This window comes from Oncorhynchus masou, chromosome 12 (assembly GCF_036934945.1).
Source record: "Oncorhynchus masou masou isolate Uvic2021 chromosome 12, UVic_Omas_1.1, whole genome shotgun sequence".
NCBI lineage: Eukaryota > Metazoa > Chordata > Actinopteri > Salmoniformes > Salmonidae > Oncorhynchus > Oncorhynchus masou.
The window spans coordinates 10,325,548-10,351,863 of NC_088223.1; the positions used below are offsets into that span (position 1 = coordinate 10,325,548).

General features: G+C 45.3%; 1 protein-coding gene across 13 annotated transcripts in view; it reads left to right on the forward strand.

The window, feature by feature from the left end:
* The window catches only part of epb41a (erythrocyte membrane protein band 4.1a), a 149,254-nt gene that overhangs the window by 4,838 nt on the left and 118,100 nt on the right, over positions 1-26,316 (forward strand). For all 13 annotated transcript variants that reach the window (XM_064979543.1, XM_064979548.1, XM_064979551.1 and 10 more), the window contains exons 2-3: positions 12,376-12,782; positions 23,789-24,079. In XM_064979543.1, coding sequence (XP_064835615.1) covers positions 12,376-12,782; positions 23,789-24,079 — 698 coding nt within the window. The remainder of the gene's footprint in view (positions 1-12,375; positions 12,783-23,788; positions 24,080-26,316) is intronic.

The following is a 26,316-nucleotide window of genomic DNA, read 5'->3' on the forward strand; positions in this document are numbered from 1 at the left end:
GTAGTCAGTTGTCAGTAGAGTGGTGTTACTGGTCAGGGGAAGCAGTAGTCAGTTGTCAGTAGAGTGGTGTTACTGGTCAGGGGAAGCAGTAGTCAGTTGTCAGTAGAGTGGTGTTACTGGTCAGGGGAAGCGGTAGTCAGTAGAGTGGTGTTACTGGTCAGGGGAAGCGGTAGTCAGTTGTCAGTAGAGTGGTGTTACTGGTCAGGGGAAGCAGTAGTCAGTAGAGTGGTGTTACTGGTCAGGGGAAGCAGTAGTCAGTAGAGTGGTGTTACTGGTCAGGGGAAGCAGTAGTCAGTAGAGTGGTGTTACTGGTCAGGGGAAACGGTAGTCAGTTGTCAGTAGAGTGGTGTTACTGGTCAGGGGAAGCAGTAGTCAGTAGAGTGGTGTTACTGGTCAGGGGAAGCGGTAGTCAGTTGTCAGTAGAGTGGTGTTACTGGTCAGGGGAAGCGGTAGTCAGTAGAGTGGTGTTACTGGTCAGGGGAAGCGGTAGTCAGTAGAGTGGTGTTACTGGTCAGGGGAAGCGGTAGTCAGTAGAGTGGTGTTACTGGTCAGGGGAAGCAGTAGTCAGTTGTCAGTAGAGTGGTGTTACTGGTCAGGGGAAGCAGTAGTCAGTTGTCAGTAGAGTGGTGTTACTGGTCAGGGGAAGCAGTAGTCAGTTGTCAGTAGAGTGGTGTTACTGGTCAGGGAAAGCGGTAGTCAGTTGTCAGTAGAGTGGTGTTACTGGTCAGGGAAGCAGTAGTCAGTAGAGTGGTGTTACTGGTCAGGGAAGCAGTAGTCAGTAGAGTGGTGTTACTGGTCAGGGGAAGCAGTAGTCAGTAGAGTGGTGTTACTGGTCAGGGGAAGCAGTAGTCAGTAGAGTGGTGTTACTGGTCAGGGGAAGCAGTAGTCAGTAGAGTGGTGTTACTGGTCAGGGGAAGCAGTAGTCAGTAGAGTGGTGTTACTGGTCAGGGGAAATGGTAGTCAGTTGTCAGTAGAGTGGTGTTACTGGTCAGGGGAAGCAGTAGTCAGTAGAGTGGTGTTACTGGTCAGGGGAAGCGGTAGTCAGTTGTCAGTAGAGTGGTGTTACTGGTCAGGGGAAGCAGTAGTCAGTAGAGTGGTGTTACTGGTCAGGGGAAGCAGTAGTCAGTAGAGTGGTGTTACTGGTCAGGGGAAGCAGTAGTCAGTAGAGTGGTGTTACTGGTCAGGGGAAGCAGTAGTCAGTAGAGTGGTGTTACTGGTCAGGGGAAGCGGTAGTCAGTTGTCAGTAGAGTGGTGTTACTGGTCAGGGGAAGCAGTAGTCAGTAGAGTGGTGTTACTGGTCAGGGGAAGCAGTAGTCAGTAGAGTGGTGTTACTGGTCAGGGAAACGGTAGTCAGTTGTCAGTAGAGTGGTGTTACTGGTCAGGGGAAGCAGTAGTCAGTAGAGTGGTGTTACTGGTCAGGGGAAGCGGTAGTCAGTTGTCAGTAGAGTGGTGTTACTGGTCAGGGGAAGCAGTAGTCAGTAGAGTGGCGTTACTGGTCAGGGGAAGCGGTAGTCAGTTGTCAGTAGAGTGGTGTTACTGGTCAGGGGAAGCAGTAGTCAGTAGAGTGGTGTTACTGGTCAGGGGAAGCGGTAGTCAGTTGTCAGTAGAGTGGTGTTACTGGTCAGGGGAAGCAGTAGTCAGTAGAGTGGTGTTACTGGTCAGGGGAAGCGGTAGTCAGTAGTCAGTAGAGTGGTGTTACTGGTCAGGGGATGCGGTAGTCAGTTGTCAGTAGAGTGGTGTTACTGGTCAGGGGAAGCAGTAGTCAGTTGTCAGTAGAGTGGTGTTACTGGTCAGGGGAAGCGGTAGTCAGTAGAGTGGTGTTACTGGTCAGGGGAAGCGGTAGTCAGTTGTCAGTAGAGTGGTGTTACTGGTCAGGGGAAGCAGTAGTCAGTAGAGTGGTGTTACTGGTCAGGGGAAGCAGTAGTCAGTAGAGTGGTGTTACTGGTCAGGGGAAGCAGTAGTCAGTAGAGTGGTGTTACTGGTCAGGGGAAACGGTAGTCAGTTGTCAGTAGAGTGGTGTTACTGGTCAGGGGAAGCAGTAGTCAGTAGAGTGGTGTTACTGGTCAGGGGAAGCGGTAGTCAGTTGTCAGTAGAGTGGTGTTACTGGTCAGGGGAAGCGGTAGTCAGTAGAGTGGTGTTACTGGTCAGGGGAAGCGGTAGTCAGTAGAGTGGTGTTACTGGTCAGGGGAAGCAGTAGTCAGTAGAGTGGTGTTACTGGTCAGGGGAAGCAGTAGTCAGTTGTCAGTAGAGTGGTGTTACTGGTCAGGAGAAGCAGTAGTCAGTTGTCAGTAGAGTGGTGTTACTGGTCAGGGGAAGCAGTAGTCAGTTGTCAGTAGAGTGGTGTTACTGGTCAGGGAAAGCGGTAGTCAGTTGTCAGTAGAGTGGTGTTACTGGTCAGGGGAAGCAGTAGTCAGTAGAGTGGTGTTACTGGTCAGGGGAAGCAGTAGTCAGTAGAGTGGTGTTACTAGTCAGGGGAAGCAGTAGTCAGTAGAGTGGTGTTACTGGTCAGGGGAAGCAGTAGTCAGTAGAGTGGTGTTACTGGTCAGGGGAAGCGGTAGTCAGTAGTCAGTAGAGTGGTGTTACTGGTCAGGGGAAGCAGTAGTCAGTAGAGTGGTGTTACTGGTCAGGGGAAGCAGTAGTCAGTAGAGTGGTGTTACTGGTCAGGGGAAACGGTAGTCAGTTGTCAGTAGAGTGGTGTTACTGGTCAGGGGAAGCAGTAGTCAGTAGAGAGGTGTTACTGGTCAGGGGAAGCGGTAGTCAGTTGTCAGTAGAGTGGTGTTACTGGTCAGGGGAAGCAGTAGTCAGTAGAGTGGTGTTACTGGTCAGGGGAAGCAGTAGTCAGTAGAGTGGTGTTACTGGTCAGGGAAGCAGTAGTCAGTAGAGTGGTGTTACTGGTCAGGGGAAGCAGTAGTCAGTAGAGTGGTGTTACTGGTCAGGGGAAGCGGTAGTCAGTTGTCAGTAGAGTGGTGTTACTGGTCAGGGAAGCAGTAGTCAGTAGAGTGGTGTTACTGGTCAGGGAAGCAGTAGTCAGTAGAGTGGTGTTACTGGTCAGGGAAACGGTAGTCAGTTGTCAGTAGAGTGGTGTTACTGGTCAGGGAAGCAGTAGTCAGTAGAGTGGTGTTACTGGTCAGGGGAAGCAGTAGTCAGTTGTCAGTAGAGTGGTGTTACTGGTCAGGGGAAGCGGTAGTCAGTTGTCAGTAGAGTGGTGTTACTGGTCAGGGGAAGCAGTAGTCAGTAGAGTGGTGTTACTGGTCAGGGGAAGCGGTAGTCAGTTGTCAGTAGAGTGGTGTTACTGGTCAGGGGAAGCAGTAGTCAGTAGAGTGGTGTTACTGGTCAGGGGAAGCGGTAGTCAGTTGTCAGTAGAGTGGTGTTACTGGTCAGGGGAAGCGGTAGTCAGTTGTCAGTAGAGTGGTGTTACTGGTCAGGGGAAGCAGTAGTCAGTAGAGTGGTGTTACTGGTCAGGGGAAGCAGTAGTCAGTAGAGTGGTGTTACTGGTCAGGGGAAGCAGTAGTCAGTAGAGTGGTGTTACTGGTCAGGGGAAGCAGTAGTCAGTAGAGTGGTGTTACTGGTCAGGGAAGCGGTAGTCAGTAGAGTGGTGTTACTGGTCAGGGAAGCGGTAGTCAGTAGAGTGGTGTTACTGATCAGGGGAAGCAGTAGTCAGTAGAGTGGTGTTACTGGTCAGGGGAAGCAGTAGTCAGTAGAGTGGTGTTACTGGTCAGGGGAAGCAGTAGTCAGTAGAGTGGTGTTACTGGTCAGGGGAAGCGGTAGTCAGTAGAGTGGTGTTACTGGTCAGGGGAAGCGGTAGTCAGTAGAGTGGTGTTACTGGTCAGGGGAAGCAGTAGTCAGTAGAGTGGTGTTACTGGTCAGGGGAAGCGGTAGTCAGTAGAGTGGTGTTACTGGTCAAGGGAAGCGGTAGTCAGTAGAGTGGTGTTACTGGTCAGGGGAAGCAGTAGTCAGTAGAGTGGTGTTACTGGTCAGGGGAAGCAGTAGTCAGTAGAGTGGTGTTACTGGTCAGGGGAAACGGTAGTCAGTTGTCAGTAGAGTGGTGTTACTGGTCAGGGGAAGCAGTAGTCAGTAGAGTGGTGTTACTGGTCAGGGGAAGCAGTAGTCAGTTGTCAGTAGAGTGGTGTTACTGGTCAGGGGAAGCGGTAGTCAGTTGTCAGTAGAGTGGTGTTACTGGTCAGGGGAAGCAGTAGTCAGTAGAGTGGTGTTACTGGTCAGGGGAAGCGGTAGTCAGTTGTCAGTAGAGTGGTGTTACTGGTCAGGGGAAGCAGTAGTCAGTAGAGTGGTGTTACTGGTCAGGGGAAGCGGTAGTCAGTTGTCAGTAGAGTGGTGTTACTGGTCAGGGGAAGCGGTAGTCAGTTGTCAGTAGAGTGGTGTTACTGGTCAGGGAAGCAGTAGTCAGTAGAGTGGTGTTACTGGTCAGGGGAAGCAGTAGTCAGTAGAGTGGTGTTACTGGTCAGGGGAAGCAGTAGTCAGTAGAGTGGTGTTACTGGTCAGGGGAAGCAGTAGTCAGTAGAGTGGTGTTACTGGTCAGGGGAAGCGGTAGTCAGTAGAGTGGTGTTACTGGTCAGGGGAAGCGGTAGTCAGTAGAGTGGTGTTACTGATCAGGGGAAGCAGTAGTCAGTAGAGTGGTGTTACTGGTCAGGGGAAGCAGTAGTCAGTAGAGTGGTGTTACTGGTCAGGGGAAGCAGTAGTCAGTAGAGTGGTGTTACTGGTCAGGGGAAGCGGTAGTCAGTAGAGTGGTGTTACTGGTCAGGGGAAGCGGTAGTCAGTAGAGTGGTGTTACTGGTCAGGGGAAGCAGTAGTCAGTAGAGTGGTGTTACTGGTCAGGGGAAGCGGTAGTCAGTAGAGTGGTGTTACTGGTCAAGGGAAGCGGTAGTCAGTAGAGTGGTGTTACTGGTCAGGGGAAGCAGCAACAGGATACATAGGCCTCAGCAGGATCAAGTTAAGCTGGTCACCATCCTCTCTCTGCGTGCCTAAGCCAGTGTAATTAGTACATGACTGTGGTATGCAGTAGGGATGCAGTGCTGCAGGCGTGGGGACGTAAATTCAAGCGGGCAGTTCTCATGTTGACACCGTCAGGGGTATTAGCCAACTGACAAACTCAGTCATCCTGCGTGATCTTGATTGGACATCTATCGGCTCATTGTGTGTCAGCAGCCATAGAAAACAGGAAACCAACGAAGGCGCCATGACAGCGAGCATGATGATGACGCGACTAATCTGAGATTCTGAACTGGCTCTTTGTCCTTCAAGCTATTTACCACAGAAATGTATCTTTGTGTAGTAGTTTTTTTAACCACTCACACACGCACACACGTACCACACATCAACGCCAGCGGAGGCTGCTGACGGGAGGACGGCTCATAGTAACGGTGAATGGAATGGCATCAAACACATGGAAACCACGTTTTTTAAATCTATTTGATTCCGTTCCGCTGATTCCGTTTCAGGCTTTGCCACGAGCCCGTCCTCCCTTAATTAAGGTGCCACCAACCTCCTGTGATTCACACACACCATGGACAGAAGACCTAGGTGTCTCTTTTGATAAAGCAGGAAGTAGACACTTCCTGTGTTTTCGTCTTTGCCACCAACCCTTTTTCAAAGCGACTCATTTAGACACACACAGAAGGGTTATAGTAGTAGTGTGCTTCAGAATTCAGCACTCTCTTTGCAGTGTTCAAAGTAAAGTAATGTAATGTAAAGTAATGTAATTTAATGTAATGTAAAGTAATGCAAAGTAATGCAAAGTAATGTAATGTAACGTAATGTATTGTCATGTAAAGTAATGTAAAGTAATGCAATGTAATGTAAAGTAATGTAAAGTAATGTAAAGTAATGCAATGTAATGTAAAGTAATGTAAAGTAAAGTAATGTAAAGTAATGTAATGTAATGCAGACCTAATATGTCTACTGCACTATAGTAACAGGAGAATGACCCAATGTTCTACTTGGTTAGTCTATAGCCTATTGCCTATGCTCTGAGCCCACGAGCAGCGCTGGAGAGGGAGTCACTGTTTAAAGACTGGAAATCAGACGATTATAGTGATGAAGGTAATTATGGCTCTACCAACTACTGAGCAGCGGAGAGTGGAGGAGACAGAGCAGAGAGGCTGAACGGAAGACCTGGGCTACGTCCTAGTTGGCACCCTATTCCTGTGAAAGCGTCACTGCTTTTAATCAGGGCAAGGCGAGAATCATGACCAAATACAAACAGTGTAGCTATTCCCTCCGCAAGGCAATCAAACAAGCTAAGCGTCAGTATAGAGACAAAGTAGAGTCGCAATTCAACCGCTCAGACACAAGAGGTATGTGGCAGGGTCTACAGTCAATCACGGATTACAAAAAGAAAACCAGCCCCATCGTGGACCCGGATGTCAAGCTCTCAGACAAACTAAACAGCTTCTTTGCTCGCTTCGAGGACAATACAGTGCCACCGTCACGGCCCGCTACCAAGGATTGTGGGATCTCCTTCACCGCAGCCAACGTGAGTAAAACATTTAAATGTGTTAACCCTCGCAAGGCTGCCGACCCAGACAGCATCCCTAGCAGCGTCCTCAGAGCATGCGCAGACCAGCTGGCTGGTGTGTTTACGGACATATTCAATCAATCCCTATCCCAGTCTGCTGTTCCCACATGCTCCAAGAGGGCCACCATTGTTCCTGTTCCCAAGAAAGCTAAGGTAACTGAGCTAAACGACTACCGTACCGTAGCATTCACGTCAAGGACCATATCACCTCCACCCTACCTGACACCCTAGACCCACTCCAATTTGCTTACCGCCCCAATAGGTCCACAGACGACGCAATCACAATCACTCTGCACACTGCCCTATCTCATCTGGACAAGAGGAACACCTATGTGAGAATGCTGTTCATCAACTACAGCTCAGCATTAAACACCATAGTACCCTTCAAACTCGTCTGCCCTGTTCAACTGGGTCCTGGACTTCCTAACGGTCCACCCCCAGGTGGTGAGTGTACAAACAACATCTCCACCCCGCTGATCCTCAACACTGGGGCTCCACAAGGGTGTGTTCTCAGCCCTTTCCTGTACTCCATGTTCACCCATGACTGCGTGGCCATGCACACCTCCAACTCAATCATCAAGTTTGCAGATGACACTACAGTGGTAGGCTTGATTACCAACAACGACGAGACGGCCTACAGGGAGGAGGTGAGGGCCCTTGGAGTGTGGTGTCAGGAAAATAACCTCTCACTCAACGTTAACAAAACAAAGAAGATGATCGTGGACTTCAGGAAATAGCAGAGGATGCACCCCCCTATCCACATCGACGGGACAGTAGTGGAGAGGGTAGAAAGTTTTAAGTTCCTCGGCGTACACACATCACGGACAAACAGCGCCTCTTCAATCTCAGGAGGCTGAAGAAATTTGGCTCGTCACCAAAAACACTCACAAACTTTTACAGATGCACAATCGAGAGCATCCTGTCGGGCTGTATCACCGCCTGGTATGGCACGTGCTCCGCCCACAACCGTAAGGCTCTTCAGAGGGTAGTGAGATCTGCACAACGAATCACCGGGGGCAATCTACCTGCCCTCCAGGACACCTACACCACCCGATGTCACAGGAAGGCCAAAAAGATCATCAAGGACAACAACCACCCGAGCCACTGGCTGTTCACCCCGCTATCATCCAGATGGCGAGGTCAGTACAAGTGCATCAAAGCAGTAACCAAGAGACTGAAAAACAGCTTCTATCTCAAGGCCATCAGACTGTTAAACAGCCACCACTAACATTGAGTGGCTGCTGCCAACATACTGACTCAAATCTCCAGCCACTTTAATAATACAAAATTGGATGTAATAAATGTATCACTAGTCACATTAAACAATTCCACTTTATATAATGTTTACATACCCTACATTACTCACCACATATGTATATAGTGTACTCTATACCATCTACTGCATCCCGCCTATGCCGTTCGACCATCACTCATCCATATATTAATATGTACATATTCTTATTCATTCCTTTACACTTGTGTGTATAAGGCAGTTTTTGTGAAATTGTTAGATTACTTGTTAGATATTACTACATGGTCGGAACTAGAAGCACAAGCATTTCGCTACACTCGCATTAAACATCTTCTAACCTTGTGTATGTGACCAATAAAATTTGATTTGATGTAGTGCACTACTTTTGACCAGAGCCCCTATGAGGTCCTAGTGCACTACATAGTGAATGGGGCGCTGTTTGGGACGTACCCCTGTGATCTCCTTGTGAGCGTCTGATTGAATCAACCGACTGCTCCTCACCTTTCTCTGAACTGTGGAGCCTCTCTGTATTATTCGTTGTTGAAGAGCCCTTGTGAGTCGGTCCTCTATTGTTCTGGCGTGTACTTGTACTGAGTAGGTAGTAGATACACGCTGTGACTAGACGAGACAATGACTCAGGAAAGATCCAAGCGAAAGCAGAACACTGAAGGTTATTTGCTATAGCCTGGTCCCAGATCTGTCTGTGCTGTCTTGCCAGATGTTATGGTCACACATTGGCAAGCCAGCACAGATTTTGGACCGGTCTAGTTGTGCGCTGCTGTTATGGCCCTGTCATATGGCAGCAACTAGATGAACCACTATCAGGCTGGGTAGAGCTGGGCTCGGCAGGACTGTGTCAGTCAACCCCAGGGGGTGGGAAATACTGATTTAGGGCTCCATGATTAAAGAGTGACTGAACGCACCAATTCCACATGTTTCTCTGTTGCTCATTAAAACCTCTTGAAACTCTGGGGGCGCAATTTCATTTTTGGATGAAAAACGTTCCCGTTTTAAACAAGAAATTTTGTCACAAAAAGATGCTCGACTATGCATATAATTGATAGCTTTGGAAAGAAAACACTCTGAATTTTCCAGAACTGCAAAGATATTGTCTGTGGGTGCCCTAGAACGGGAGCTACAGGCAAAACCAAGATGAAACGGCAACCAGGATATGAGCAGGATTTTTGAGGCTCTGTTTTCCATTGTCTCCTTATATGGCTGTGAATGCGAGAGGAATGAACCTGCCCTATCTATCGTTTCCCCAAGGTGTCTGCAGCATTGTGACGTATTTGTAGGCATATCATTGGAAGATTGACCATAAGAGACTACATTTTCCAGGTGTCCGCCCGGTGTCCTCCGTCGAAATTGGTGCGTCATTTTCAGCTGCTGGTATTTTTCCATGCGATTCTGAGGGGAAAGCAGGCTTCCACGAACTGCATATCAATGAAGAGATATGTGAAAAAACACCTTGAGGATTGATTCTAAACAACGTTTGCCATGTTTCGGTCGATATTATGGAGTTAATTCGGAAAAAGTTTGACGTTTTGGTGACTGAATTTTCGTTTCGTTTCGGTAGTCCCTCATGAGACACCATAGGAACAAAGCCAGTATTACTTCCTCAAAATAGTCAGAAGGAATCTGACATAATTCAAGAATTCTGTAATTAAGTTTGACGTTTTTTTCCTTATGTAATAGAATATAGCTAGAATATAGAAATACCGCAAGAATAGAAATATAATATTGCTTACGAAAACTAAAATGACTGGTAGTAGTGGCAAGGCCTTGTCTTTTTTTTTTTACCTTTATTTAACTAGGCAAGTCAGTTAAGAACAAATTCTTATTTTCAATGACGGCCTAGGAACAGTGGGTTAACTGCCTGTTCAGGGGCAGAACGACAGACTTGTACCTTGTCAGCTTGGGGATTTGAACTTGCAACCTTTCGGTTACTAGTACAATGCTCTAACCACTAGGCTACCCTGCCGCCCGTCTTCTTAGAGGCTGGTCACTCATCCTGCTGTATCTCCCCATGACGTCCCCATAATGTTCCCATAATGTTCCCATGATGTTCCCATGATGTCTCCATGACGTCCCCATAATGTTCCCATGATGTCTCCATGACGTCCCCATAATGTTCCCATGATGTATCCATGATGTTCTCATGATATTCCCATTATGTTCCCATGATGTCCCATGATGTCCCCATGATGTCCCATGACGTTCCCATGACGTCCCCATGATGTTCCCATGATGTCCCATGACGTTCCCATGATGTCCCCATGATGTCCTATGACGTTCCCATGACGTCCCCATAATGTTCCCATGATGTTCCCATGATGTATCCATGATGTCCCCATGATGTTCCCATTATGTTCCCATGCTGAATCACCAACAGTAGCAGCATGCAGACTCCACGAACACAATGACATGACTGGGGCCTAATAAAGCCGGCGTTGCCATGGTGACCCCTGCCCAGCATGCAGCGTCAGAGGGTGGGGAGAGAGAGATGAGGGTCTGTAAAGGCCCACTCCAGATCACACCACCACTCCATAATAATAATAATAATAGCTACCTCTCCTTTCCTGCCTCCTCTCCTTCCCCTCCCTCCCTCCCTCCCTCCCTCCCTCCCTCCCTCCCTCCCTCCCTCCCTCCCTCCCTCCCTCCCTCCCTCCCTCCTCCCTCCCTCCCTCCCTCCCTCCTCCTATCCCTTCTCCTCTCCCTCCTCCTCTCCCTCCTATCTCTCCTCTCCTTCCTTCTCTCCCTCCTATCTCTCCTCTCACTCCTATCTCTCCTCTCCTTCCTCCTCTCGCTTCTATCTCTCCTCTCCCTCCCTCCTCTGCATCCTCTTCTCCCTCCTATCTCCTCTCCTTCCTCCTCTCCCTCCTATCTCTCCTCTCCCTCCTCTACTTCCTTCACTCCCTCCTCCTTTCCCCTCTCCCTCCTCTCCCTCCTCTCTCCTCTATTTCCTTCTCTCCCTCCTCCTCTCCCCTCTCCCTGGGCATTTGTAGCATAAATGGCTGCCTGGGATTTAATGGAATAATAGCTAATAGGTGACCTTGTTCTGTCTGAGGTTTAACATTTTAATTCCCAGTTGCTAATATATGCATATTATTAGTACATTTGGATGAAAGAAACTCTGACGTTTCTAAAACTGTTTGAATGATGTCTGTGAGTATAACAGAACTCATATGACAGGCAAAAACCTGAGAAAAAATCCAAACAGAAGGTGGGATATCTGAGGTTTGTAGTTTTTGAGCTCAGCCCTATCGAATACACAGTAGGATATTGGTTATGTTGCACTTCCTAAGGCTTCCACTAGATGTCAACCGTCTTTAGAAACTTGAATGAGGCTTCTACTGTGATGTGGGGCTGGATGAGAGCTCTTTGTGTCAGTGGTCTGGCAGAGAGTCAGGTCCTGGTCATGCACATTTCACATGAGAGCGACCTGGCTTTTCTACAGACAATGGAATTCTCCGGTTGGAACGTTATTGAAGATTTACGATAAAAACATCCTAAAGATTGATTCTATACTTCGTTTGAAATGTTTCTACGACCTGTAATATAACTTTTTGAACTTTTCGTCCGACGTTCGGCTGGACCTGCACGAGCAGGTCCAGATTTGTGTACTAAACGCCCTAACAAAAGTAGGTACTTGGACATAAGTAATGGACATCGAACAAATCAAACATTTATTGTGGAACTAGGATTCCTGGGAGTGCATTCTGATGAAGATCATCAAAGGTAAGGGAATATTTATAATGTGATTTCAGGTTTCTGTTGACTCCAACATGGTGGATAATTTTTTTTTTTAAATCTCAGATTATTGCATGGTTTGTTTTTTCCGTAAAGTTATTTTGAAATCTCACACAGTGGTTGCATTAAGGAGAGGTATATCTAGAATTCCATGTGTAACACTTGTATTTTCATCACCATTTATGATGAGGATTTCTGAAAAATTGATGTGGCTATGCAAAATCACTGAACGTAACGCGTCAATGTAAACTCCGATTTGTTTATATAAATATGAACTTTATCAAACAAAACATACATGTATTGTGTAACATGAAGTCCTATGAGTGTCATCTGATGAAGATCATCAAAGGTTAGTGATTCATTTTATCTCTATTTGTGCTTTTTGTGACTCCTATCTTTGGTTGGAAAAATGGCTTAGTGGTGACCTAACATAATCGTTTGTGGTGCTTTCGCTGTAAAGCCTATTTGAAATCGGACACTGTGGTGGGATTAACAACAAGATTACCTTTAAAACGGTATAAGATACATGTATGTTTGAGGAATTTTAATTATGAGATTTCTGTTTTTAATTTGCCGCCCCGCACTTTCACTGGCTGTTGTCATATCGATCCCGTTAACTGGATTGCAGCCCTAAGACGTTTTAAAGGACAAATACAGAGTCACAATAAGAATCTGCTAGAAACAAGGAAGAGGTTAGATGGCACACTACCTTACGATGATGACCTGTAGTGTAATGACTATATTACCAACAATTGAATAACATAGGCTCCAATCCTAGGTAAACTACCTGACCAAATCTCTTCATAATGGACCATTTTCCCTGGTTGTTTTCCCCATGCAGCTGTTGCCATGACGACAGACGAGGAGAAAGAGCGACAGCAGCAAAAGAAGCCCAGCCAGCAGGAGGCAGAGCAGCATCAGGCCACGCCCCCTGACCACGGGCCCTCTGAGTCCCAGGCTTCCAGCACTCCCGTCACCTCGCCCCAAAGCCCCGGCTCGCCCTCCTCACCCCAGGAGGAGGTGCAGCTGAGACCCCGCCAGCGCACCTCGGCCGACCGTGGCCTCTCGCGACTCTTCTCCTCTTTCCTGAAGAGGAGGTCTCAGTGCGAGGGGGACGGTGGAGAGAAGGGGGAGAAAGGAGGGGACGGGGGAGAAGCCAAGGCGCCCATCGCTGACTGTGAGCCGGAGCTCAGGATCGAGGGGGATCAGAACCTCGACCTGCACTCAATCAGCAGCAACGAGGCTCAGGTGAGAGCCTATCACTCCTGCTACGCTGTCATACTGGGACTGTGTGTTGTTGTAGGGTTAGGCTTGACGAGGACATGTTTAATAGCAGTGTGTGTGGTTGAGGACTCTTAGCTACTGCTTAGCTAGAGTGCAAAATTATGTTGATTTTAGTCTGAGCTGATGAATGTGCTCTTCAGTGGTAAGTGGTAGGTGTTTTGTGCTGGATTTACAGTGCTCTGAATTACAGCAGTCTTCAAACTGCTATGTGAAGTGAGTAAGAACAGACGTGCATGAATGAGTAATGACTGTGGTGTTTGTGATGTGGCTTGAGGAAAGCCTTTCCTTTGGTTCCCTTTGTTCCTTCATTACATAGGATTTCATTTCGGCCTCAAAGCACAACGTTATGGCAATATATAGTCACAATAGTGAGGATACATAGTCACGATAGTGAGGATACATAGTCACGCTAGTGAGGATACATAGTCACGCTAGTGAGGATACATAGTCACGCTAGTGAGGATACATAGTCACGCTAGTGAGGATACATAGTCACGCTAGTGAGGATACATAGTCACGCTAGTGAGGATACATAGTCACGCTAGTGAGGATACATAGTCACGCTAGTGAGGATACATAGTCACGCTAGTGAGGATACATAGTCACGCTAGTGAGGATACATAGTCACGCTAGTGAGGATACATAGTCACGATAGTGAGGATACATAGTCACGCTAGTGAGGATACATAGTCGCGATAGTGAGGATACATAGTCGCGATAGTGAGGATACATAGTCGCGATAGTGAGGATACATAGTCACGATAGTGAGGATACATAGTCACGGTAGTGAGGATACATAGTCACGATAGTGAGGATACATAGTCACGATAGTGAGGATACATAGTCACGATAGTGAGGATACATAGTCACGATAGTGAGGATACATAGTCACGATAGTGAGGATACATAGTCACGATAGTGAGGATACATAGTCACGATAGTGAGGATACATAGTCACGATAGTGAGGATACATAGTCACGATAGTGAGGATACATAGTCACGATAGTGAGGATACATAGTCACGATAGTGAGGATACATAGTCACGATAGTGAGGATACATAGTCACAATGGTGAGGATACATAGTCACAATGGTGAGGATACATAGTCACAATAGTGAGGATACATAGTCACAATAGTGAGGATACATAGTCACAATAGTGAGGATACATAGTCACAATAGTGAGGATACATAGTCACAATAGTGAGGATACATAGTCACAATAGTGAGGATACATAGTCACAATAGTGAGGATACATAGTCACAATAGTGAGGATACATAGTCACAATAGTGAGGATACATAGTCACAATAGTGAGGATACATAGTCACAATAGTGAGGATACAGTCACAATAGTGAGGATACAGTCACAATAGTGAGGATACATAGTCACAATAGTGAGGATACATAGTCACAATAGTGAGGATACATAGTCACGATAGTGAGGATACATAGTCACGATAGTGAGGATACATAGTCACGATAGTGAGGATACATAGTCACGATAGTGAGGATACATAGTCACGATAGTGAGGATACATAGTCACGATAATTTGTAAGTCGCTCTGGATAAGAGCGTCTGCTAAATGACTTAAATGTAAATGTAAATGTAAATAGTGAGGATACATAGTCACGATAGTGAGGATACATAGTCACGATAGTGAGGATACATAGTCACGATAGTGAGGATACATAGTCACGATGGTGAGGATACATAGTCACGATGGTGAGGATACATAGTCACGATGGTGAGGATACATAGTCACGATGGTGAGGATACATAGTCACGATGGTGAGGATACATAGTCACGATAGTGAGGATACATAGTCACGATAGTGAGGATACATAGTCACGATAGTGAGGATACATAGTCACGATAGTGAGGATACATAGTCACGATAGTGAGGATACATAGTCACGATAGTGAGGATACATAGTCACGATAGTGAGGATACATAATCGCGATAGTGGGGATACATAGTCACGATAGTGGGGATATATAGTCACGATAGTGAGGATATATAGTCACGATAGTGAGGATATATAGTCACGATAGTGATGATACATTGTCAAAATAGTGAGGATACATAGTCACAATAGTGAGGATATATAGTCACAATAGTGAGGATATATAGTCACGATAGTGAGGATACATAGTCACGATAGTGAGGATACATAGTCACAATAGTGAGGATATATAGTCACAATAGTGAGGATATATAGTCACAATAGTGAGGATATATAGTCACAATAGTGAGGATATATAGTAGGGATGCACGATATATCGGTGACATTTTGGATCGGATGTCTAGTTTAATGCCCAATATGCAAAACCGATATCAAAGCTGACATGCATACCTATATAATGTTGGTACATGACATAATGACGCCACGTAACATTTTGCGCTACACGTGCAACACGGCATTCCTAACCTAGCCAACAATGTCTGCTGTGTGGATCGAGCAGTCAACAAGTAGAGCAGTCATTTGAAAGAGTAACACAATTACAGCGAGACAACTCAAAGGCGAAATCCATTAAAGCCAAGATAATGGAAATCATTGCCCTTGACGATCAACCGTTCTCTGTCGTGGGTGATGATGGCTTTCGCCGACTGGTCGAGCACCGGTTAACACTGCCAAGTGCGCTATTTTTCCGATGTTGTCCTACCAGAGTTACACAGTAATAGCGTCACCACTATTAGCTTCACCACATACTATGGAACTCCGTTTGGGTCTTTGCGTGTCAAAAAAGATACAGTAGCGCTGTCAAAGCGGTACAATAAAATCTGCAAACACCGGCCATGAACGATGTGTTTACGGGACCGCATTGGTAATAAAGCATCATTTGTTCGACGGCAACTTCTGGGGTTGCTAGCTTTAGCTTGGTACCTAGCTAGCACCAATACAACCAGCCTAAACACAATGACCAGTAGAAACTGCAGTCATTTTCATTATTCTTAGCAATGATTTAGGAGTCCTTGTGAGTAAGTAGGTTGCCACTTGTTGTTCGCCTGTTGATATTGAACTTCAGTTCATGAAAATAAATACCTAGCCAGCTACTTAACCCTGTTGCCCAAAGCTAACGTTATAAGCAGCCAGCTAGCTCGACCTAGGCTCGACCGGACCGGGTTATGTGTTGTCAAGCTAGATACAATAAAGATTAGGCACAATAGTGGAATTTGCGGTTTGCCTTCAAAATAAGTTAGAGTTAAATTATTAAGTGGCGTGCAGTCATATTCAGGTCCTGATTGACACATCAAATATTGTTAAATAGTGTATTTTTTGACATGCAAAGACCCAAACTGCGTTCCATGGAAATCCTGGTTGAGAATGAAACGACTGAACAAATGAACAATGAAACAGCACAGTAAGTAAGTGAAAGAAAAAGGTTTTGATGTTTTATTGGTACATAGGGACATATGGGGACGTAACGTAACAAAATTACATTTTGGTCAGTGTGTGGTGTGTGTGTGGTGTGTGTGTGTGTGTGTGTGGTGTGTGTGTGTGTGTGTGGTGTGTGTTGTGTTTGTGTGGTGTATGTGTGTATGTGTGTGTGTGTGGTGTGTGTGTGTGTGTGTGAGAGAGAGAGAGAGGGTGTAAGTCTACCAGTGTGTGTGTGAGACAAAGCCTTGGTGAAGTGTAGAGATGCAGAACCAGAACGGTTGACCTGACTAATAATTTCTGGGTTTGAGCTTAGGGTTAATGGTTTTTAAATGACTCTTGGTGTGTGGTTGTAAAGGTATCATGTGTTAACTGACTGGACATTGTCTGAAACTGAACTAATGATGGTATAGACAAGCTTACCTATATATACAGTTAATGTCAGAAGTTTACATACACTTTATTAGGTACACCTGCGTGAACGCAAATAGGCTGTTCCTTCGAGCAGCGAATCATGTGGCTGCCTGCAACTCAATAAGAGTATATACAGTTGAAGTCAGACGTTTACATACACTTAGGTTGGAGTCATTAAAACTTGTTTTTCAACCAAATCAAATCAAATTTATTTATATAGCCCTTCGTACATCAGCTGATATCTCAAAGTGCTGTACAGAAACCCAGCCTAAAACCCCAAACAGCAAGCAATGCAGGTGTAGACACCGGCAGCAGCACGGTGGCTAGGAAAAACTCCCTAGAAAAGCCAAAACCTAGGAAGAAACCTAGAGAGGAACCAGGCTATGTGGGGTGGCCAGTCCTCTTCTGGCTGTGCCGGGTAGAGATTATAACAGAACATGGCCAAGATGTTCAAATGTTCATAAATGACCAGCATGGTCGAATAATAATAAGGCAGAACAGTTGAAACTGGAGCAGCAGCACGGCCAGGTGGACTGGGGACAGCAAGGAGTCATCATGTCAAGTAGTCCTGGGGCATGGTCCTAGGGCTCAGGTCAGTTGAAACTGGAGCAGCAGCACGGCCAGGTGGACTGGGGACAGCAAGGAGTCATCATGTCAGGTAGTCCTGGGGCATGGTCCTAGGGCTCAGGTCCTCCGAGAGAGAGAAGGAGAGAATTAGAGAACGCACACTTAGATTCACACAGGACACCGAATTGGACAGGAGAAGTACTCCAGATATAACAAACTGACCCCAGCCCCCGACACATAAACTACTGCAGCATAAATACTGGAGGCTGAGACAGGAGGGGTCAGGAGACACTGTGGCCCCACCCGAGGACACCCCCGGACAGGGCCAAACAGGAAGGATATAACCCCACCCACTTTGCCAAAGCACAGCCCCCACACCACTGGAGGGATATCTTCAACCACCAACTTACCATCCTGAGACAAAGCTGAGTATAGCCCGCAAAGATCTCCGCCACGGCACAACCCAAGGGGGGGCGCCAACCCAGACAGGATGACCACATCAGTGAATCAACCCACTCAGGTGACGCACCCCCTCCAGGGACGGCATGAGAGAGCCCCAGCAAGCCAGTGACTCAGCCCCGTAATAGGGTTAGAGGCAGAGAATCCCAGTGGAAAGAGGGGAACCGGCCAGGCAGAGACAGCAAGGGTGGTTCGTTGCTCCAGAGCCTTTCCGTTCACCTTCCCACTCCTGGGCCAGACTACACTCAATCATATGACCCACTGAAGAGATGAGTCTTCAGTAAAGACTTAAAGGTTGAGACCGAGTTTGCGTCTCTGACATGGGTAGGCAGACCGTTCCATAAAAATGGAGCTCTATAGGAGAAAGCCCTGCCTCCAGCTGTTTGCTTAGAAATTCTAGGGACAATTAGGAGGCCTGCGTCTTGTGACCGTAGCGTACGTGTAGGTATGTACGGCAGGACCAAATCAGAGAGATAGGTAGGAGCAAGCCCATGCAATGCTTTGTAGGTTAGCAGTAAAACCTTGAAATCAGCCCTTGCTTTGACAGGAAGCCAGTGTAGGGAGGCTAGCACTGGAGTAATATGATCAAATTTTTTGGTTCTAGTCAGGATTCTAGCAGCCGTATTTAGCACTAACTGAAGTTTATTTAGTGCTTTATCCGGGTAGCCGGAAAGTAGAGCATTGCAGTAGTCTAACCTAGAAGTGACAAAAGCATGGATTAATTTTTCTGCATCATTTTTGGACAGAAAGTTTCTGATTTTTGCAATGTTACGTAGATGGAAAAAAGCTGTCCTTGAAATGGTCTTGATATGTTCTTCAAAAGAGAGATCAGGGTCCAGAGTAACGCCGAGGTCCTTCACAGTTTTATTTGAGATGACTGTACAACCATTAAGATTAATTGTCAGATTCAACAGAAGATCTCTTTGTTTCTTGGGACCTAGAACAAGCATCTCTGTTTTATCCGAGTTTAAAAGTAGAAAGTTTGCTGCCATCCACTTCCTTATGTCTGAAACACATGCTTCTAGCGAGGGCAATTTTGGGGCTTCACCATGTTTCATTGAAATGTACAGCTGTGTATCATCCGCATAGCAGTGAAAGTTAACATTATGTTTTCGAATAACATCCCCAAGAGGTAAAATATATAGTGAAAACAACAGCGGTCCTAAAACGGAACCTTGAGGAACACCGAAATTTACAGTTGATTTGTCAGAGGACAAACCATCCACAGAGACAAACTGATATCTTTCCGACAGATAAGATCTAAACCAGGCCAGAACTTGTCCGTGTAGACCAATTTGGGTTTCCAATCTCTCCAAAAGAATGTGGTGATCGATGGTATCAAAAGCAGCACTAAGGTCTAGGAGCACGAGGACAGATGCAGAGCCTCGGTCCGATGCCATTAGAATGTCATTTACCACCTTCACAAGTGCCGTCTCAGTGCTATGATGGGGTCTAAAACCAGACTGAAGCATTTCATATACATTGTTTGTCTTCAGGAAGGCAGTGAGTTGCTGAGCAACAGCCTTTTCTAAGATTTTTGAGAGGAATGGAAGATTCGATATAGGCCGATAGTTTTTTATATTTTCTGGGTCAAGGTTTGGCTTTTTCAAGAGAGGCTTTATTACTGCCACTTTTAGTGAGTTTGGTACACATCCGGTGGATAGAGAGCCGTTTATTATGTTCAACATAGGAGGGCCAAGCACAGGAAGCAGCTCTTTCAGTAGTTTAGTTGGAATAGGGTCCAGTAAGCAGCTTGAAGGTTTAGAGGCCATGATTATTTTCATCATTGTGTCAAGAGATATAGTACTAAAACACTTGAGCGTCTCTCTTGATCCTAGGTCCTGGCAGAGTTGTGCAGACTCAGGACAACTGAGCTTTGAAGGAATACGCAGATTTAAAGAGGAGTCTGTAATTTGCTTTCTAATAATCATAATTTTTTCCTCAAAGAAGTTCATGAATTTATCACTGCTAAAGTGAAAGTCATCCTCTCTTGGGGAATGCTGCTTTTTAGTTAGCTTTGCGACCGTATCAAAAAGGAATTTTGGATTGTTCTTATTGTCCTCAATTAAGTTAGAAAAATAGGATGATCGAGCAGCAGTAAGGGCTCTTCGGTACTGCACGGTACTGTCTTTCCAAGCTAGACGGAAGACTTCCAGTTTGGTGTGGCGCCATTTCCGTTCCAATTTTCTGGAAGCTTGCTTCAGAGCTCGGGTATTTTCTGTGTACCAGGGAGCTAGTTTCTTATGAGAAATGTTTTTAGTTTTTAGGGGTGCAACTGCATCTAGGGTATTGCGCAAGGTTAAATTGAGTTCCTCAGTTAGGTGGTTAACTGATTTTTGTCCTCTGGTGTCATTGGGTAGACAGAGGGAATCTGGAAGGACATCAAGGAATCTTTGTGTTGTCTGTGAATTTATAGCACGACTTTTGATGTTCCTTGGTTGGGGTCTGAGCAGATTATTTGTTGCAATTGCAAACGTAATAAAATGGTGGTCCGATAGTCCTGGATTATGAGGAAAAACATTAAGATCCACAACATTTATTCCATGGGACAAAACTAGGTCCAGCGTATGACTGTGACAGTGAGTGGGTCCAGAGACATGTTGGACAAAACCCACTGAGTCGATGATGGCTCCGAAAGCCTTTTGGAGTGGGTCTGTGGACTTTTCCATGTGAATATTAAAGTCACCAAAGATTAGAATATTATCTGCTATGACTACAAGGTCCGATAGGAATTCAGGGAACTCAGCGAGGAACGCTGTATATGACCCAGGAGGCCTGTAAACAGTAGCTATAAAAAGTGATTGAGTAGGCTGCATAGATTTCATGACTAGAAGCTCAAAAGACGAAAACGTCATTTTTTTTTTTGTAAATTGAAATTTGCTATCGTAAATGTTAGCAACACCTCCGCCTTTGCGGGATGCACGGGGATATGGTCACTAGTGTAGCCAGGAGGTGAGGCCTCATTTAACACAGTAAATTCATCAGGCTTAAGCCATGTTTCAGTCAGGCCAATCACATCAAGATTATGATCAGTGATTAGTTCATTGACTATAATTGCCTTTGAAGTAAGGGATCTAACATTAAGTAGCCCTATTTTGAGATGTGAGGTATCATGATCTCTTTCAATAATGACAGGAATGGAGGTGGTCTTTATCCTAGTGAGATTGCTAAGGCGAACACCGCCATGTTTAGTTTTGCGCAACCTAGGTCGAGGCACAGACACGGTCTCAATGGTAATAGCTGAGCTGACTACACTGACTATGCTAGTGGCAGACTCCACTATGCTGGCAGGCTGGCTAACAGCCTGCTGCCTGGCCTGCACCCTATTTCATTGTGGAGCTAGAGGAGTTAGAGCCCTGTCTATGTTGGTAGATAAGATGAGAGCACCCCTCCAGCTTGGATGGAGTCCGTCACTCCTCAGCAGGTCAGGCTTGGTCCTGTTTGTGGGTGAGTCCCAAAAAGAGGGCCAATTATCTACAAATTCTAACTTTTCGGAGGGGCAGAAAACAGTTTTCAACCAGCGATTGAGTTGTGAGACTCTGCTGTAGAGCTCATCACTCCCCCTAACTGGGAGGGGGCCAGAGACAATTACTCGATGCCGACACATCTTTCTAGCTGATTTACACGCAGAAGCTATGTTGCGCTTGGTGATCTCTCACTGTTTCATCCTAACATCGTTGGTGCCGACGTGGATAACAATATCTCTATACTCTCTACACTCGCCAGTTTTAGCTTTAGCCAGCACCATCTTCAGATTAGCCTTAACGTCGGTAGCCCTGCCCCCGGTAAACAGTGTATGATCGCTGGATGATTCGTTTTAAGTCTAATACTGCGGGTAATGGAGTCGCCAATGACTAGAGTTTTCAATTTGTCAGAGCTAATGGTGGGAAGCTTCGGCGTCTCAGACCCCGTAACGGGAGGAGTATAGACCAGAGAAGGCTCGGCCTCTGACTCCGACTCGCTACTTAATGGGGAAAACCGGTTGAAAGTTTCTGTCGGCTGAATGAGCGACACCAGTTGAGCGTTCCTACAGCATTTCCTTCCAGAAACCGTGAGAAAGTTGTCCGGCTGCGGGGACTGTGCCAGGGGATTTATACTACTATCTGTACTTGCTGGTGGCACAGACGCTGTTTCATCCTTTCCTACACTGAAATTACCCTTGCCTAACGATTGCGTCTGAAGCCGGGCTTGTAGCACAGCTATCCTCGCCGTAAGGCGAGTACAGCGACTGCAATTAGAAGGCATCATGTTAATGTTACTACTTAGCTTCGGGGTGTTGGAGGTCCTGACGAATCGTGTCCAGATAAAGCGTCCGGAGTGAAAAAGTTGTGGGTGGAAAAAAAAAATATATATATATATATATATGTGTGTGTGTGTATAACAACAGTAATTAAAAAGTTAAAACCGTAAAATTGTCAGGTAGCAAAATAGGTTGGCAACAAAACGCACAGCACAGCAACTCGAAAACCACTCCACAAAGGTCTTGTTAGCAAACTATAGTTTTGGCAAGTCGGTTAGGACATCTACTTTGTGCATGACACAAGTAATTTTTCGAATAAATGTTTACAGAAAAATTATTTCACTTATAATTCACTGTATCACAATTCCAGTGGGTCAGAAGTTTACATACACTAAGTTGTCTTTGCCTTTAGACAGCTTGGAAAATTCCAGAAAATTATGTGATGACTTTAGAAGCTTCTGATAGGCTAATTGACATAATTTAAGTCAATTGGAGGTGTAACTGTGGATGTATTTCAAGGCCTACCTTCAAACTCAGTGCCTCTTTGCTTGACATCATGGGAAAATCAAAAGAAATCAGCCAAGACCTCAGAAAAAACATACAAACAATAGTACACAAGTATAAACATCATGGGACCACGCAGCCGTCATACCGCTCAGGAAGGAGACGTGTTCTGTCTCCTTAGAGATGAAAGTACTTTGGTGCGAAAAGTGCAAGTCAATCCCAGAACAACAACAAAGGATCTTGTGAAGATGCTGGAGGAAACAGGTACAAAAGTATCTATATCCACAGTAAAACGAGTCCTATGTCGACATAACCTGAAAGGCCGCTCAGCAAGGAAGAAGCCACTGCTCCAAAACCGCCATAAAAAAGCCAGACTACGGTTTGCAACTGAACATGGGGACAAAGATCGTACATTTCGAGAAATGTCCTCTGGTCTGATGAAACAAAAGTTGAACTGTTTGGCCATAATGACCATCGTTATTTTTGGAGGATAAAAGGGTGCGGCTTGCAAGCCAAAGAACACCATCCCAACAGTGAAGCATGGTGGTGGCAGCATCATGTTGTGGGGGTGCTTTGCTGCAGGAGGGACTGGACATACTAGATAGCATCATGAGGTAAGAAAATTGTGGATATATTGAAGCAACATCTCAAGACATCAGTCAGGAAGTTAAAGCTTGGACGCAAATGGGTCTTCCAAATGGACAATGACCCCAAGCATACTTCCAAAGTTGTGGCAAAATGGCTTAAGGACAACAAAGTCAAGGTATTGGAGTGGCCATCACAAAGCCCTGACCTCAAACCTACAGGAATTTTGTTGGCAGAACTGAAAAAGCGTTTGCGAGCAAGGAGGCCAACAAACCTGACTCAGTTACACCAGCTCTGTCAGGAGGAATGGGCCAAAATTCACCCAATTGATTGTGGGAAGCTTGTGGAAGGCTACCTGAAATGTTTGACCCAAGTTAATCAATTTAAAGGCAATGTACCAAATACTAATTGAGTGTATGTAAACTTCTGACCCACTGGAAATGTGATGAAAGGAATAAAAGTTAAAATAAATCATTTTTTCTACTATTATACTGACATTTCACATTCTTAAAATAAAGTGGTGATCCTAACTAACCTAAGACAGGGAAATGTTACTAGGATTAAATGTCAGGAATTGTAAAATAAACTGAGTTTAAATGTATTTGGCTGAGGTGTATGTAAACTTCCGACTTCAACTGTATCAATATCATGTCTTTGTCGTTTGTAAAGTTGTTTGTTCTGTGTAACTATAAGCTATATAAGCTATAAGCTATAATATATATTTGTCTTACACACAGATGCAAATGTGTCCATGTGTGTTTTTGGAATTAATATAAAATGGAACGTGTTAAAAATGTGTCTTGTGTCTTTTCCTCCAGCCTGTCCAGGTAGACCAGAAGGAAGGCCCTGAGAAAGACTCGGAGGACGAGGGTGGAGAGAAAGACAAGGAGAAAAGAGAAGAGGACAGTGCCCAGGAGAAGGAGAAACAGGAGGAGGACCCTGAGGGAGAGGGAGAAGGAAGAGTGGGCGAGGAGGGGGAGGGAGAGAAAGGGTTAAAGGAGAAGATAGCAGAGGAAGACGCTCAACCTCCTAAGCCTCCCCGTCGACCCAGGATCATGCAAATTAAAGTTACACTGCTGGATGACACTCTGTATGAGTGTGAGCTGGATGTAAGTCCCAATATTACCAAATCATTCTTTATTATAGCTGGAATCCTAGGATACATAGCCTGGGGGATCCAGGACGGTTTGTGCTGTCTTGCCAAATCCTATTAACTTGTCCGTTTTGTTCATACAGTACCAGTCAAAAGGTTGGACACACTATGAAATAACACATATGGAATTATGTAACAAATCAGAATCTATTTTATATTTGAGATTCTTCAAAGTAGCCACCTTTTTTTCCATGATGAGTGTTGCACACTCATTCTCTCAACCAGCTTCACCTGGAATGCTTTTCTAACAGTCTTGAAGGAGTTCCCACATATGCTGAGCACTTGTTGGCTGCTTGTTCTTCACCCTGCAGTCCAACTCATCCCAAACCATCTCAATTAGGTTGAGGTCAGATGATTGTGGAGGCCAGGCTTTGATGTCTTCTCTATTATTCTACAATGTACAGTAGAAAATAGTTAAAACACTTTTTTAAAAACTTGAATGAGTAGGTGTGTCCAAATTTTTGACTTGCACCATATATACATATACAGTTAAAGTCGGAAGTTTACATAAACTTAGGTTGGAGTCATTAAAACTCGTTTTTCAAACACTCTACAAATTTCTTGTTAACAAACTATTGTTTTGGCATGTCCGTTAGGACATCTACTTTCTGCATGTCACAAGTCATTTGAATTTTAAGTAATACATGACTTTCACCCATTTTATAAGAGATTCCCAAAAATTTAAAATATTCCAGGCATTTATATATAATCTCCAGCCGTACATTATCAAAAGCCTTTTCGAAGTCAGCCATGAAGGACTGGTTTCCCAGATATTTCCTAGTGTTCTATTATTTCCAATATATCGTCCATGAAAAATGCCTTTCTGATTAGAATGAATAATATCCGACAATAGCTTTTTAATTCTGTGCGCTATATATATTGCTAGACTGGCTTTTTGGGATACAGTGCCTTCCGAAAGTATTCAGACCCCTTGACTTTTTCCAAATGTTATTACGTTACAGCCTTATTCTAAAATTGATTAAATTAATTATTTTCCTAATTAATCTACACACAATACCCCATAATGACAAAGCGAAAACAGTTTTTTATAAATGTTTACAAATATATTAAAAACATAAATACCGTATTTACATAATTATTCTGATCTTTTGCTATGAGACTCAAAATGAAGCTCAGGTGCATCCTGTTTCCATTGATCATCCTTGAGATGTTTCTACAACTTGATTGGAGTCCGTCCACCTGTGGTAAATTCAATTGATTGGACATGATTTGGAAAGACACACAACTGTCAATATAAAAGGTCCCGACAGTTGATAGTGCATGTCAAAGTAAAAACCAAGCCATGATGTTGAAGGAACTGTCCGTAGAGCTCCGAGGCAGGATTGTGTCGAGGCACAGATCTGGGGAAGGGTACCGAAAAATGTCTGTGGCACTGAAGGTCAAGAACACAGTGACCCCCCCATCATTCTTAAATGGAGAAGTTTGTAAGATTCTTCCCAGAGCTGGCATCCTGGCCAAACTGAGCAATCAGGGGAGAAGGGCCTTGGCCAGGGAGGTGACCAAGAACCCGATGGTCACTCTAACAGAGCTCCAGATTTCCTCTATGGAGATGGGAGAACCTTCCAGAAGGACAACTATCTCTGTAGCACTCCACCAATCAGGCCTTTATGGTGGAGTGGCCAGACAGAAGCCACTCCTCAGTAAAAGGCCCATGCCAGCCCGCTTGGAGTTTGCCAAAAGGCACTTAAAGACTCTCAGACCATGAGAAACTAGATTCTCTGGTGTGATGAAACCTGGATTGAATTCTTTGGACTGAATGCCAAGCGTCACGCCTGGGGAAAACCATCCCTACAATTAAGCATGGTGGTGGCAGCATCATGCTGTGGGGATGTTTTTCAGCACCAGGGACTGGGAGACAAGTCAGGATTGAGGGAAAGATGAACGGAGAAAAGTACAGAGATCCTTGATGAAAACCTGCTCCAGAGCGCTCAGGACCTCAGACTGGGGGCGAAGGTTCATCTTCCAACAGAGCAACGACCCTAAGCACACAGCCAAGACAATGCAAGAGTGAGTTCAGGACAAGTCTCTGAATGTCCTTGAGTGGCCCAGTCAGAGTCCAGACTTGAACCCGATCAAACATCTCTGGAGAGACTTGAAAATAGCTGTGCAATAATGCTACCCACCCAACCTGACAGCGCTTGAGAGGATCTGCAGAGAAGTATGGGAGAAACT